General features: G+C 37.1%; 1 protein-coding gene across 1 annotated transcript; it reads left to right on the top strand.

Annotated features, from left to right (window-relative positions):
- Positions 1 to 3,928: 3,928 nt before the first annotated feature.
- LOC132710009 (vomeronasal type-2 receptor 26-like) lies at positions 3,929 to 4,840 on the top strand. Its single transcript, XM_087893381.1, has one exon. The coding sequence runs from the start codon at positions 3,929 to 3,931 to the stop codon at positions 4,838 to 4,840; it is 912 nt and encodes a 303-aa protein (XP_087749507.1).
- Positions 4,841 to 15,056: the final 10,216 nt, after the last annotated feature.

Here is a 15,056-nt window from a genome sequence, read left to right as displayed (position 1 = left end):
AGACAAAAAATGGATCAATATGAGTTGCTCGCCAGCTATTTATTATATTCAAAACATAGGTCACTAAAATGAAAATTTGAGAAAAACCATGAATAAGAACATCTTGAAAGGACTGTCCCTTTTTGCTTGATGACCAACATGGCAGATGTCATCTAAGACTAATTTTAAGCACCCTATTTTTGTATCCCACTCAAACCAAGATATTGGATTAAATAAATACACATTAATTGGTTTTTATTATCATTTTTATTTTGGAAGCTATCCTTCATTCCTATGTTCTTCTGACTTTCTCCATTTAGATCTCATATGGATCTGCTCCATTGATTAATACTGAAACAGCAATGTTTGTCAAATGGATGTTCCCAGATGAAACCTATCAATTGAAAGGAATATTGCACTTATTGTTGCATTTTGGATGGACCTGGGTTGGGTTAGTTTCTCTGTTTGAAGGAGAAAGAGAAAGATTCATTCAGAAGAGACTTTCCATCTTTTCAGAGAGAGGAATCTGCTTTGATTTTATAGAATGTCTTCCCCAGATGAGGTATGGTAATGCAGCTGCTGAGTGGATAGAAAACGCAGGTAAAATATTCAAAGTGATCATGGAGAGTACAGTCATTGCAGTTATGTTAAGTGCTGAAAATGCAGGCTTGTTGCCTTTGAGACTCATGATCTATTTTTTCAATTATGATAATATTCCAAAGGAGAGAACGGCCAAAATTTGGATCATGTCAGCCCAGATGGAATTCACATCCATTCTAATTCATAGACAGTTGCCCATTGATTTTCTCCATGGTGCACTTTCTTTTGCAATTCACTCAAAGGAGCTGACCGGATTTCAACAATTTATGCAGAATAAAGACCCAAACTTAGAAAAAGATGATGGGCTTATTAGGGATTTCTGGAAAGATGCATTTGAATGCTCCTTGTCCAGTGATATTAGAGATGAGAATGCTGAAAGGATCTGCACTGGAAAAGAGAAGCTGGAGATTCTTCCTAATTCTGTCTTTGAGACCAATATGAATGCACATAGTTACAGTGTTTATAATGCAGTCTATGCTGTGGCACATGCTCTGAAGGCCATGCGCTCTGCCAAACTCAAAGGGGGACAAAAAATGAATGAGAGGAGATGGAAGCTCTTCCTCCAATCACCCTGGCAAGTAATGTTGGCTAATACAAAATTTGGGGAAATCACCAAGTACCAGACTAGGAGACTGGTTTTGTGTTTTGTGTTGTTTTGTTGCGTTCTGTTGTTTTAACAGTTAGAATTCTTTATAGATAGCTTTGAAAGCTATATAGAAGTAGTTGATATTTTCATATGAAAGAAAATGAAAAAATAAAATATAAATCTAAGGCTTAGATAAAGACACAAGAATTTGTAACATATGAACTTTATTTTATGTCTAAAATGGTATGTACAGGATGTCATTCAATCCATTATATTTGACAATTTTACATGTAGAAAATGAAAACTGCATGAAAAATGAATGAGAGGAGATGGAAGCTCTTCCTCCAATCACCTTGGCAAGTAATGTTGTGTAATGAAAAATTCGGGGAAAATTAAGAATAAGAATAGGTTTTCGGTTTTTGTTCTGTTTTCTTTTGTTTTAACTATTATAAAGCTTTACAGATAGTTTTGAGGACTATATGGAAATACTGGAAACTTTCATATCAAAGAAAATAAAAAATAAATATAATTCTAATCCTTAAATGTAGAGACTGTTAGAAATATGTAACATTCCAACTTTCTTTTATGTCTAAAATGGTTGTGCAGGATCTTATTCAGTCCATTATATTTGACAATTTTTAATGTAGAAACTTGAAAACTACTCTGCTACTGAATAGCATTATTATTCCTCACCAGCTGAATTTTGGAGTTACTGAGTTTCAAAGATCCCAAAGGTGCTTCTTCAAAAGGCAAAGGAACTTTCTTTATCTTTCTTGAACGTGTTTTGCTTCTATTCAGAACTGAAGAAGCTTCTTGGATGAGAAGGAAAACATCTTCAAGGAAAAACAAAGAAAGTCCAGTTGCCTTTTGAAAAAAAACACCTTAGGGACAACCAATGCTTGGATGACCAAGAATCTCCTTAGATATTAAGATTCTAAGGGAATTATAATAATAAAATAATAAGAAATCTTGTGAAAATAGGAATAGTATTACTCCAAGTGAATAGCAAATTTGTCAATGAATCGCATGAAGAAAATCTCAAGTTTATTTAGGCCAAATTGAAAGAATCAAATTGAAATTTTCACATCCCTTTCAAAGATTCCTGATAAGTTTCCTGGGGTTGTTTCCCCCCTCTTTTTTTCTTCTTCCTTCAGCTCCACCGTTTCTTGCAACAAGTCTCCTTTAACAACAGTGCTGGAGTACAGGTTTCTTTTGGCCCCAATGGGCAATTAGAAACTGGATTTGATATTTTCAATTGGGTCACATTTCCAAACAAGTCCTTTCTGAAAGTCCAAATTGGAAAAATCGACCCCCTGGCTCCCCCAGAAAAACTACTCACCATTTCTGCCAAGGATGTTGTTTGGCCTCTCATGTTTAATCAGGTAGTTTCATTTTTCCCTTTTCATGGACTAATAATTTTGCTATGTTAAACTATCCATTTTACAGTACTCCTTTTTCAGTCAAGCCTGTTCAAAGACCACATTATAGATGTTTGATTTGATTTGACACCAACAAGAAATGGGACCTTAAGTAGAACATACTCAGAGGGATCTCAAGTTAAAGGTTTTCCCACATCAGCATCTGGTACATTGCCCGAAACTAATCCTTAGAATTTTCATATGCATAATTGATGAAAAGAACAATCCACTAAAAATAAATTCTTTCTGAGAATTCTGATTTTATTTACAAGCAGGCATTACCTCTTTCCATCTGTAACGAAGAGTGTCCCCTTGGCCATAGCAAGATAAAAGTGGAAGGAAAATTATCCTGTTGCTATGATTGCAAAATATGTCCAGAAGGGAAGATAGCTGACCAATTAGGTAAGGAAAGGATTATATTCAATGTATCAATGATATAATAGATATAAATGGGGGTTTATTTTTAATAAATGAATATTTTTAATAAATATTATGGTGATTGAAAATCTTGAGCTTCACTTCATATTAATGTGAATCAATGAAACAATTAAATTAATTTTATACTTCGTAATTTTGCATTGTTAATTTTTTTCCATAGTTTTTACTTGTTTTTACTTCATATTCTCTCCAAATGATTGATTGATTGATTGATTGATTGATTGATTGATTGATTGATTCTGCAATGTCTGTTATTGCCTATCACATATAATATAACCTATGTGGCTTACCACAATATTTAGAAACACGGATAATAATTTAAACAAAAGAACCTTGCCACCAGGTACCAGAAATTCAGGCTCCTGAGTCAATCCCCATTCTACCATAATACTTTAAGTGAATAACAAGGGTTTCCAAGCTTGCTACAAGGATAAAAGAATAGGAAACCCAAATAATTCAGATGGAAGAGTATTGGAAAAGGCTGAATGCTATAGACCAGACTAAACTCTAAACTCCCTGACAGCAATATTTCAGACAAGATCTGGAGCATGCCTACCTACCAGACTTATTGAGAAAGACAGATACCATTGAAGAAAGGTGATCTCACCTATCATTTCATCCAGTGACATCCAGGCATTCAATGGTGATAACCAGAAATTTGAATTGCAAAGAGTAAGCAACTTGGAGCCAGTATAGCTCATGCGGAAATAACAAAACTAGGTGAGGTAATTGCAGGTCCATCACATTGCAGATCAATTATGGATTTTGAAATGGTCTTTGAGGGTAGCACCATATAAAAGGCACTCCAGTTATCAAATTGGGATCTCATTATGTCTATAGAATACTGTAAAATTGTAACATACTGAAAATGAAATGAAGATGATTCAAAACAATAATGCTTTTATGAATGGTTTCTTTTTCAGACTTAGATGACTGTTTCCCATGTCCAGAGGATCAATATCCAAACAAGGATAAGGATAGTTGCCTTCCAAAAAGTACAATTTATTTAACTTATCAAGAACCTTTGGGGATTTCTTTGGCAGTGATTGCAGTCTCCTTTTCTGTCATCTCAGCTGTGGTGCTCAGGATATTCATTAAACATCAGGAAACACCTATTGTGAAAGCCAATAATAGGAACCTCACTTATAGCCTTCTTGCTGCTCTCCTGCTCTCTTTCCTTTGCACTTTGCTCTTCATTGGGCAACCTGACCAAGTCAAATGTCTCTTGCGACAAACGGCCTTTGGCATCCTCTTCTCTGTAGCTCTTTCTTGTATATTGGGGAAAACAATCATAGTGGTCCTTGCTTTCATGGCTACCAAGCCTGGATCCAAAATGAGAAAATGGGTGGGGAAAAGGCTGGCTATCTCTATTGTCCTATCTTGCTCTCTGACACAATTCTGCATTTGTGTAGTATGGCTCACAATTTCTCCTCCCTTCCCAGATTCTGACATGCACTCCATGGCTGAAGAAATAGTTCTACAATGTAACGAAGGTTCAACCACCATGTTTTATACAGTGCTTGGCTTTCTGGGGTTCTTGATTGCTGTCAGTTTCACTGTGGCCTTCCTAGCCAGGAATTTGCCTGACAGCTTTAATGAAGCCAAATTTATCACCTTCAGCATGTTGGTCTTTTGCAGTGTCTGGGTATCGTTTGTTCCCACCTATTTGAGTACCAAGGGGAAATACATGGTGGCTGTGGAGATCTTCTCCATTTTGGCTTCAGCAGCTGGATTACTGCTCTGCATATTTTCCCCCAAATGCTATATCATTGTTCTGAGACCTAATCTGAATAAGAAGGAGCAACTAATGAAAAAATGAAACTGATTTTAACACCATATCCCTTGAATGAAACCTTATTGGCTGCTTTTAGCATAATGGGATTTTTTTTGCCCAATTTGAGGTTCTGTCTTTTTCTGTCCATCACCACATCAATAGGACATACAAAGCAATAATTCTGAGAAGTTCACTTCAGAAGCTAGAATGTTCCCTTAATCTTTTTTTAATGTTAGATAATGATTTTGAGCCCAAATCAGAATAGTAGGCAATAGCTAATCAAGAACAGGATAAAATATGCATGAATAAAAAAATGAATTGATTTAAGAGCCTGATTTGGGAGCCTGGGTGGCTCTGCAGACAAGGCACTGTAATTTAACACCAGCTGTCTGCAATTAAAGTAAGTTCGAATCTTGCCAGGCTCAAGGTTGACTCAGCCTTCCATCCTTTCTAAGGTAGGTAAATTGAGGACCCAGTTTGTGGGGGCAATAAGCTGACTTTGTATAAAATATACAAAAGTATGAAGGCTATTGCTTAACGCACTGTAAGCCGCCCTGAGTCTCCGGAGAAGGGCGGCATATAAATACAATTAAAAATAATAATAATCCTGCAGCCCATGAGCTTCACAACATCTCTGTCAAAATATTCTTCATTCTCCTCAGTAAAAGAAAGGCAGGCCATAAGAAAGGGATTCAGAATATCTTTTCCTCCATTTTGCTGGGATTAAGTTGATCTTTCGAATAGTTTTGACAGATTTTCAAGGTTTTTTGACATTTACTTCCCTAAAAATAAAGGTCATTCCACAAATGCAAGGGATTCAGATTTTTCACCCTGCCAACTTTGGAAGTGTGACAGAAAGCAATGATATGGCTGTATGTTTCAACATCTTATCTGCTTTTTTTAGAGAAACAGAAGAACTTTTCTGAACATAATGTCAGACTCCATCTCTTATCAGCCAGACAAGGTACAAGGGAAGTCAGCCAATCAAGGTCTTGAACACATACACCCCCAGCCTCAGGACATTTTGTGAAATTTGTAGAGCCAAGCTGACACATGGTACTCTCTCCTTAAAAAGAATGGTGTCGACAGTTTAAATGAGTCCTGTCCTTTGTTGCCAATAGCTGCACCTTGTCAGAAAATTTGCACCAACCTCAGATTCATTATTTAGTGTGGGCGATCTATGTGCTTCTGGAACCTCAGTTTTTTTAAAACTTGATCCTTGGCTTATATTAGTGTGCACTAACTCAGTTTTCGACTAATCTCTCTCCTGGAAGATCTTTCTAACCCATACCTGGTCCATAGTTCTGTGCCCTGTTTAGCTTGAAGGGCGACATCCAGCAATTTGAATTGCAACTAGTGTAATTAGAAATAATCCATTTAGCTCCTGAAGTAGTTCTATTATATAAATTAAAAACATGAGATTGTTTAGCAATTCTGTATTTCTGTTTCCTTATATTGTCTCCTCTTTCTATACATAATCTTATATGGACAATGACATCTTTTTTATATTATTATTGAAAAAGTTTTACAAATACAAATTTTTCCCCTTCCCCCCCCTTTCCCTCCCTAGCCCTCCCTTGCCTTCCCCTCCCCCCATGGCTTCCCCAGGATGAAATCCAGATCCAAATCATATTATATAATACTTTACCGCCCATCTACTCTACCCCCTGTATGGTATACATTTCTTCCTGACATTCTAGTATACTATCCCCTGTAAACTATACATTTCTACACAACATTAAACTAAAAATTATCTGTTACTTCCTAGTTTAGTATTTATTCTGCACATAATCTATCCATGTCCTCCACTCCCTTACATAGATCTCTTGTGTCCAGTCTATTATATATGCTGATAACTTCACCATTTCTGCGAAACTGGCCAGCTTCAGAGTCCATTCTTCAATAGTAAACATAACATCCCTTTCAGTATTGAGCAATCAGTAACCTAGCCTATCACCATATACCATATCAATTTTGTCTCACCCACTTTCCCGCAGGTCCGCCATATATAATAATTTATAAAGTCTAAACAATCACATCAAGTCCTTCTCCCAACAGTATATTTAGTGTCTTTAGTTGTCATCTGCTCCCATTATTGAAAAGTACTTTTATATATAAAACCCCCCCGAGTGACTTTATATTTATATTCCATATGATATCTTCTGTAAAGTCTTTCATCTAGATTATTAATTCCATTGACCATGTTAGGTAACAACCAGATCAACTGCAAATGCCCTTGTTACATAGTCCTCTTGCCTCATGACTATTCCCTTCAACGTACACATAATCCATCTTTCTTAAAATCTATAATAGAAAGTTCCAATTCACTCAATTACAGGCCTTCTCCACATCCTAGAACACCAGCACTGCAGGGATCTGTTTATTCTTCTCAAGATAGTCCAATAAATCTATAATTTGCCTCTCATTGTCTTTCATATATCTGCCTTCTATAAATCCTGCTTAAACATGATTCGGTTCTTGGATAACTGGCATTGATCTGTTGGCTAATAACTTTACAAAAAAAAATTTAATCCATATTCAAAAGAGATATTGGTCTAAAATTTTCTAGTTTTGTGGAACCTGCTTCTTTTCTTGCCTTGTGCTGGTTTAAACCTCTGCTGTTGTTGTTTTTCTGGAATTTGTTTGTATGCTGTTCGAGTTATATGCTGATCTTTAACTTTGTGGGACATCAGATCAAGATCCAAAGCCACGTCTCTTGTGTTTTTAGGTGGTCCACCTATAACCTTTAAAGGATGATCCGAGAATGGGTCATCCAAAAAGCCCCCTGTAGTTCCTTGTATTTCCATTGGCTCCACCTCCATCTGCTTCCACTGGGCTTCAATCTCTTGTTCAATTTGCTTTTCTTTATCTCCCTCCTGTATTCCTGACGCTGAAAATATACATGGAGATGTTGGGCCAATTTTAAAAACACTGCGATAAAATTCTTCTGCTTTTTCAACAGTATTTAATCGGTATCTTTCTCCTTGATACGTCAATCTTATACCAACTGGAGCATCCCATCTATATGGATTTTGTTGTTTCTTTAGTTCAGTCACCAAAAATCCAAAATCTTTTCTGTCTTTTAGCATCTTAGGTGGCAACTCTTTATAAATCCCAATCTGCCTTCCATCCACTTGTAGGGTAGAAACAAAATACTTTTGCAAGATGTCACTTCTTATTCTTTTATCTGTAAAGTATATCACTACATCTCTGGGCAATTGCCTTTGCGTTGCCACGCAAGAATTCACTCTGTAAATCTTGTCAATTTTGGACAAAACCTCTTCAGGGCTAACCTTTAACATCACAGCCAAAGCATCAGCAAATGCTGATCCTTTCCAGAGAAGGATTTGTATCCTTCTCAAATCTCTGTTGTTTTCCTTTATCCCCCTCAGTTTTACAGCAAATTCCATAAATTTGAGCTGCATCATTGTCACTTCATTTTCAATCCTTTGCATTTTATTATCCACATTATAGATCTTATAATCAGCTTCCTTCATTTTAGACTCTACTTCTAGACTGATTTCTTCCATTTTTTTTTATCAATCTGGACAATTACTTCTGAGAAGCCAGTCCAGACTGTCAAAATATCTCGCTTCATCTTATCATACTTTTCTTGAATCACCTCCTTAGTTTCCTGTTGAAATTTCTCAAACTTCTGGTCCATAAGCACATCTTGTCTCATCAGAGCCGCAATAATAAATTCCTTCAAGTCTTGGTTCTGAGTCTGCAAGCTTAAAAACTGCTCTTGTGACTTATGAATAGGAGAAACCCCCCCCCCCATACAGCTTTGTTATCTGGCTTTGAAGCCATTCTGCCACGCAGACAAACTCTTTTTTAAAAAGGAAGTCTTCTCTCCCTTCTTACCAGCACAGAATCCTCTCAGAGTTAATCAAGTCTCTAAGGGAGATAGAACATAAAGACAGTTTGGGAAAAAAAGACTTTTTCCTTTTCTTCTAACCAGCGCTGTTATTTTAGATACTTTGTAGCATACTGAGACAATCAGGCATATCCACTTTCGCTTTCAGTTTTTTTTCTTTTCAAACAGCTAAAGCCGGAGGCCATTTTAAACTTTCACTCTTTCTTCACTCTTTCTTCATTCTTAAATTCAATCACAGGGCTATTATATATAATTGCAGTTTTGAGTTCCAGATCCAGATTTCACCCTGTTTATTTTAATAAATCCTTTGACTTTCGCTTGTTACGTTGGTCGCGTCGTCTGGCTCTGCTACATGCAGAGTTCCCCCGAAGTCCGGAGCCATGGCAAGCTGGATAGGGAGCCTCATCCTGTTTCCTCCCCAGAAGCAAAAAAAAAAAAAAAAAAATCTGCGGACTTCACAGGGGGCTCTACCTGACCTCACCGGCTCTTCTCACATTACCTAAAAGAAACAGAGTTTTTAGAGCTGCCTCTCAGCTTTGGAGGCGGCTCTTTACGGGCGGCGGGGCTGGCAGTCCTAAAAGACCATCTGGTGACGATGGCGGCGCCAACCGGAAGCCCCGAACAATGACATCTTATTAAGGAGATGCAGTTATTCACGTAATTTTTAACTCAACAGTTGATGTATAAATAGTATGCCTACCCCACATTTGTCTCTCTCTGTCTCTCTCCTAAGCACACACACACACATTTATTTCAAAGAAGACACAACAATCCTTTAGTCCTATGCAAATAGGTACTTGGAGGGAAGGGACAGTCCCTATCATGTAGTTAAAAGTGGAAACACTATATCAAACCCTGCACCAGTTAACATTCTAGGACCAACACTCTTTCTGCTTTATATTAACGACCTTTGTGATGATTTTGCAAGCAGCTGCATCCTCTTTGCCAATGATGTAAAACGATTTAACACCACAGACAATTCTACTACCGTACAAAATGACTTAGATTATGTATTTGAATGGTGAAGCAATTTGCAACTCCAAATCTCTGCTAACAAATGCTCAGTCCTGCACATTGGCAATAAAAATCAGAACATCAAATACAAGCTAGGCGGAAATGCTCTAAAAGATGACCCACACTCTGTCAAGGACCTAGGAGTACTCATTTCAAAAGATCTAAGTCCCAGAGCTCACTGTAACAACATTGCTAAAAAGGCATTAAGAGTTGTCAACCTTATTTTATGAAGTTTTCTCTCTGGTAATGCTGTACTTCTAACTAGGGCATACAAAACATTTGCCAGATCTATCCTTGAATACTTCTCACCTGCCTGGAACCCACACTGTATTTTACACATTAGTACATTAGAGCAGTGGTCCCCAACCCCCGGTCCGCGGACCGGTGCCGGGCCGTAGAGTACCTGGCACCGGGCCGCGCAGCGGCCGGGGGACATGAACGCTGCAGCGCAAAGGCTCCTGGGCCGTGCGCAATGGGCCGTGCGCAAAAGCTCCTGGGCCGTGCCTCCACCCCTGCGCGCGCTCAGCGGGCCGCGGCGATAAAAAGGTTGGTGACCACTGCATTAGAGAGAGTCAGAGGTATTTTACAAGAAGACTACTCAACTCCTCTGCTCGCAATAAAATGCCTTATACCACCAGGCTTGAAATTTTAGGCCTGGATAACCTTGAACTAAGCTGTCTATGTTCCGACTTAAGCTTAGTACACAAGATTATCTACCATAACATCCTACCTGCTAATGACTACTTTAACTACAATCTCAATAATCAAGGGCCATCAATAGATACAAACTAAATGTAATTTGCTCTAATCTTGATTGCAGAAAATATTACATTAGCAATAGAGTAGTAAATGTCTGGAACACTCTACCAGATCCTGTTGTTAGTTTCTATGTGTTTATGGCTATGTTTTACCTGTTTATATCCATTAATTTGTGCCATTTTTCCATGTGTCCAAGTCTGTCTATACTGAGACTTGTTTCCTTATACTTGTTGGCAAATAATTAAATAAATAAATATCATATTGGCATTGGGTATATCATGATATCATTCTGCAAATACTACAAACTTTGGTCAGTGATATCACCATTATCTGGGGGACACTCAGTTGGAGGTTCCTTTAATGTCCTCAATAGGTTGCCCACTGAAATGATACTCATCCATCTATTCACAATCACCTGCTTTCAAACTGTTGTGTCAGCAAGAGCGGGAGCGAGTGATGGGAGCCCGTGTGAACAAGCGGTAGCAACCTGATCTTGAATTGATCCTGCTGATCATCAAACTAGTACCTTAACCATATGAGCCACCATGCTCCATGTAGTTAGTTAAGACATAGTTAGCTAAATGGTGATAGAAGTATTATCTTGAGCTATGACTTTTGAGATAAAGAAATTGAGTTCAGGTTTAGCAAGACTAGCTAAGCTCTGGGACAGCTGTGTACCAAAGTGATACAATGTCCATATTGTCAGAAAATTGAAAGAGACTTGTGGTTATCCCTTCTCTCTTGTAATGCTCATCTTGTAATGATGTGAGTCCCATGTTCTATACTGAAAACCAATCAAACAATTAGAAACAAAGAGAAGAGAAGAGAAGAGAAGAGAAGAGAAGAGAAGAGAAGAGAAGAGAAGAGAAGAGAAGAGAAAAAGAAAAAGAAAACTCCCAAAAGTTATTTTGATATTTGGATGTTCTCAAAAATGCTCCTGATTACTACAGGATCTTGAGAAAAAGAGACAGCAGAAGGAGCACTCAGAATATGCTCATCTGCTCTTTGGGAAGCCATAAGTCCACCATAAAAGGCTCAACTCCCATCCCAGAGCCTCATTTCTGGTGGACTACATCTTTTACATTCCAAAATAATGTCTTTCTGGAGAGAGAATAATTGTTATAGTACTCCTTTTCAAGATAGATCCTTCCTTCCTTCCTTCCTTCCTTCCTTCCTTCCTTCCTTCCTTCCTTCCTTCCTTCCTTCCTCCCTCCCTCCCTCCCTCCCTCCCTCCCTCCCTTCCTTACTTCTTTCTTTCTTTCTTTCTTTAATTAATTCATTCATTCATTATTTCACACTTCTTTGCTTCCCATCTCCTTCAGAGAGGCACTTCTGGGTGGTGTACAATTTCATCAATAAAATGAATCTTTAAAACCAGAATAATTTAAGATTGTTTTTAAAAACCAAAGTGTTGTATTCAGCAAAGTGTTAATAACAAAATTAATGAGAAAAATGACCCTAACAGAACTATTTCCATTCTTGTCTTTTCTATAGTTCTATTTTGTTTTCTTCTCAGCACATGAACTCTCATTCCCCCATATTTATTTCCCATCTTCAAAGGTTCATAGCAGTGCAGCAGTGTCTATTGAGATATGATAAACATGTTTCTTTCTGATATTTCTCAAAGCATCATTGCAAAGAATGGTACTGATTAGTAATTAAGGATAGTTATTGTCCCTTCTTCTCCAAATCTTAAGGGAATTCCAGCAAACACTGTAAAAATGATGAGCTTGGATTAAGTCACTGCACTATATTAATATCTGCTTAGAAATGAAGACATGCATGTGGGGGTGGGGGAAGGATTTGTGTTTCATGTGTGATATTTCATTAGAAGATCTCCAAATTCCCTTCCAGTTCTGTTATTCTGTTAACTTTAGATAAAGTTCATTATTTTACCTTTAGATTATGATCCTATGGTAACATAGGATTTACTGTTTTATGTCTACAATGACTACATATTACAATGAATTTGTTATATTCAGAACATTAGTTTTACTTTTTTTCCCAACTATGATGAGCATTTCTCCTCCCAACACTTGTAAATTTAGTAGTCCTCTTCCAATTGTTCATAAATATTACCAATCTGGAGATTTAATCATTGCTGCTATTATTTATCAGGTTTTATTTCTTACAAATGAAATCACTTTTCAAAGCCTTCCTTCTTCTGACATCCTTGATCAGTACCTGTAAGTATCCAACTACTTCTCCTCCTCCTCATACCACAAACTTCTCTTCCCCCCACATTGCCACCTAAAAGCTGCATTTTCTTTAACTTTTAGGCTTAAAGGTATTCGTTGCTTGTCAGTTTTTATGACCTGTTCCTTTGACCGTATGCAGTCCTTTTTTTTTATTGTAGACCTATCCTAATACTGATGTTGAAATTGAGATGAATATTATTAGTTTTAATCATAAAGTATATGAATTTCATTCCCTTCGGACAGCTTCCTTCATTCAACAAAGTCCCTTGTTGAAAGCAAAAAGTTTGATTAATCTAAATATTGCAGAAGCTCTCTTGTTAATCTTGAGGTTTTTTGCCTTTGATTTCATCCAGATATAAAAGAGAAACCCTCTAGGGGATATTTTAGGCTATTATACATCTAGGGTGTGAAAAGCAAACTGGCTTAATTCTCTCAGAAAATACGGATAAGATATAGATAATATTGAAATCAGATAGAAACATAGGAAACTGATTGCAGATTTTTTTTTGCCTGATGTGATCCCTAGCAAGTTTTAACTCAGTTACTAATGACTAATTCACTAGCTCCTCTGGAAGTTGGTTATGGTTCCACTACTCTTTCTGTGAAATAATAAAATTAGTTTTGAACTTCACTCTTGTCACTGTGAGATTATATCCCCATGTTCTTATGTTGTATTTAATATTGAGAATATTGTCTTCTAGAACTTTATTCACACTCTTTAATTCATTTAAAAGTTTCAGAGATGTACCCCCTTTCCTTCTGCCCTCTAGGATGAATATATTCGTTTCCTCTAATATTTCCTGATATATTTTCTCTCTGCTCTTGTAGCCTTTTTGTTGCCCATCTCTGGACTCTCTCAACCTTATCGATACATTTTTTTTAAAGTGAGGTCTCCAAAACTGAACACAGTATTTCAAATATGGTCTGATTAAATGTTACCTTAGCTGAATGTTAAGTTGCCACAAGTAGGTCAGTGTTTCCTAGTTGATACAATCTAGGGGCATTTGTTAGTGACCATATTGCAGGTGTCCAGAAGAAAAAATAAGCACTAATTTATATTATATTTATGTATAATTTATATGTATAGATTACAACAGCTGTCCAATTCTGAAACAGAAAAATATTAACAGTTTCTAACTCTCGCTGAAGGTTCATCACTCATAATTACCAACACACTTTGGCTCTGGCATTTGCTGTAAAGGAGATCAATGAACATTCTGGGATTTTACCCAATGTTAGCCTTGGTTTCCATATCGCTACACACTATCCTGTGGAAATTACAACTTATCATTTAGCAATGGAATTTCTATCTACAAAGGATAAATTTATACCCAACTACAAATGCAATGACCAGACCAACACAGTAGCTGTCATTGGAGGACCCCGTAGTAACACCTGTCTCAACATGGCAATCCCTCTATTCAACTACAAAGTTCCCCAGGTGAGACAAAAAATAGATCAATATGAGTTGCTCACCAGCTAATTATTACATTCAAAAGGTGGGTCATTGAAATGGAAATTTGAGCAAAACCATGAATAAGACCATCTTGAAAGGACTGTCCCCTTTTGCTTGATGAGCAAAATTACAGATGTCATCTAAAACTAATTTTAAGCACCCTATTTTTGTATCCCACTCAAACCCAGAGATTGGATTTAATAAATACACATGCATTGGTTTTTATTATCCTTTTTATTTTGGAAGCTATCCTTCATTCCTATGTTCTTCTGACTTTCTCCATTTAGATCTCATATGGATCTGCTCCATTGATTAATACTGAAACAGCAAAGTTTGTCAAATGGATGTTCCCAGATGAAACCTATCAATTGAAAGGAATATTGCATTTATTGTTGCATTTTGGATGGACCTGGGTTGGGTTAGTTTTTCTGTTTGAGGAAGATAGAGACAGATTCATTCAGAAGAGACTTTCCATGTTTTTAGAGAGAGGAATCTGCTTTGACTTTACAGAATGTCTTCCCCAGATGAGGTATGGTAATGCAGCTGCTGAGTGGATAGAAAATGCAGGTAAAATATTCAAAGTGATCATGGAGAGTACAGTCATTGCAGTTATCTTAAGTGCTGAAAATGCAGGCTTGTTGCCTTTGAGACTCATGATCTATTTTTTCAATTATGATAATATTCCAAAGGAGAGAACGGCCAAAATTTGGATCATGTCAGCCCAGATGGAATTCACATCCATTCTAATTCATAGACAGTTGCCCATTGATTTTCTCCATGGTGCACTTTCTTTTGCCATTCACTCAAAGCAGCTGACCGGATTCCAACAATTTATGCAGAAGAGAAACCCAAACTTAAAAAAAGACGATGGGTTTATTAGGGATTTCTGGAAAGATGCATTTGAATGCTCATTCTTCAGCGATATTAGAGATGAGAATGCTGAAAGGATCTGCACTG

The sequence above is a fragment of the Pantherophis guttatus genome, chromosome 4 (assembly GCF_059756535.1).
Source record: "Pantherophis guttatus breed Tessera chromosome 4, ASM5975653v1, whole genome shotgun sequence".
NCBI lineage: Eukaryota > Metazoa > Chordata > Lepidosauria > Squamata > Colubridae > Pantherophis > Pantherophis guttatus.
This window is presented reverse-complemented; position numbering and strand designations above follow the sequence as displayed.

Bases quoted from the DNA above. Each gene is read 5' to 3' on its own strand.
- LOC132710009 (XM_087893381.1), top strand. From the start codon at position 3,929: ATGGTTTCTTTTTCAGACTTAGATGACTGTTTCCCATGTCCAGAGGAT.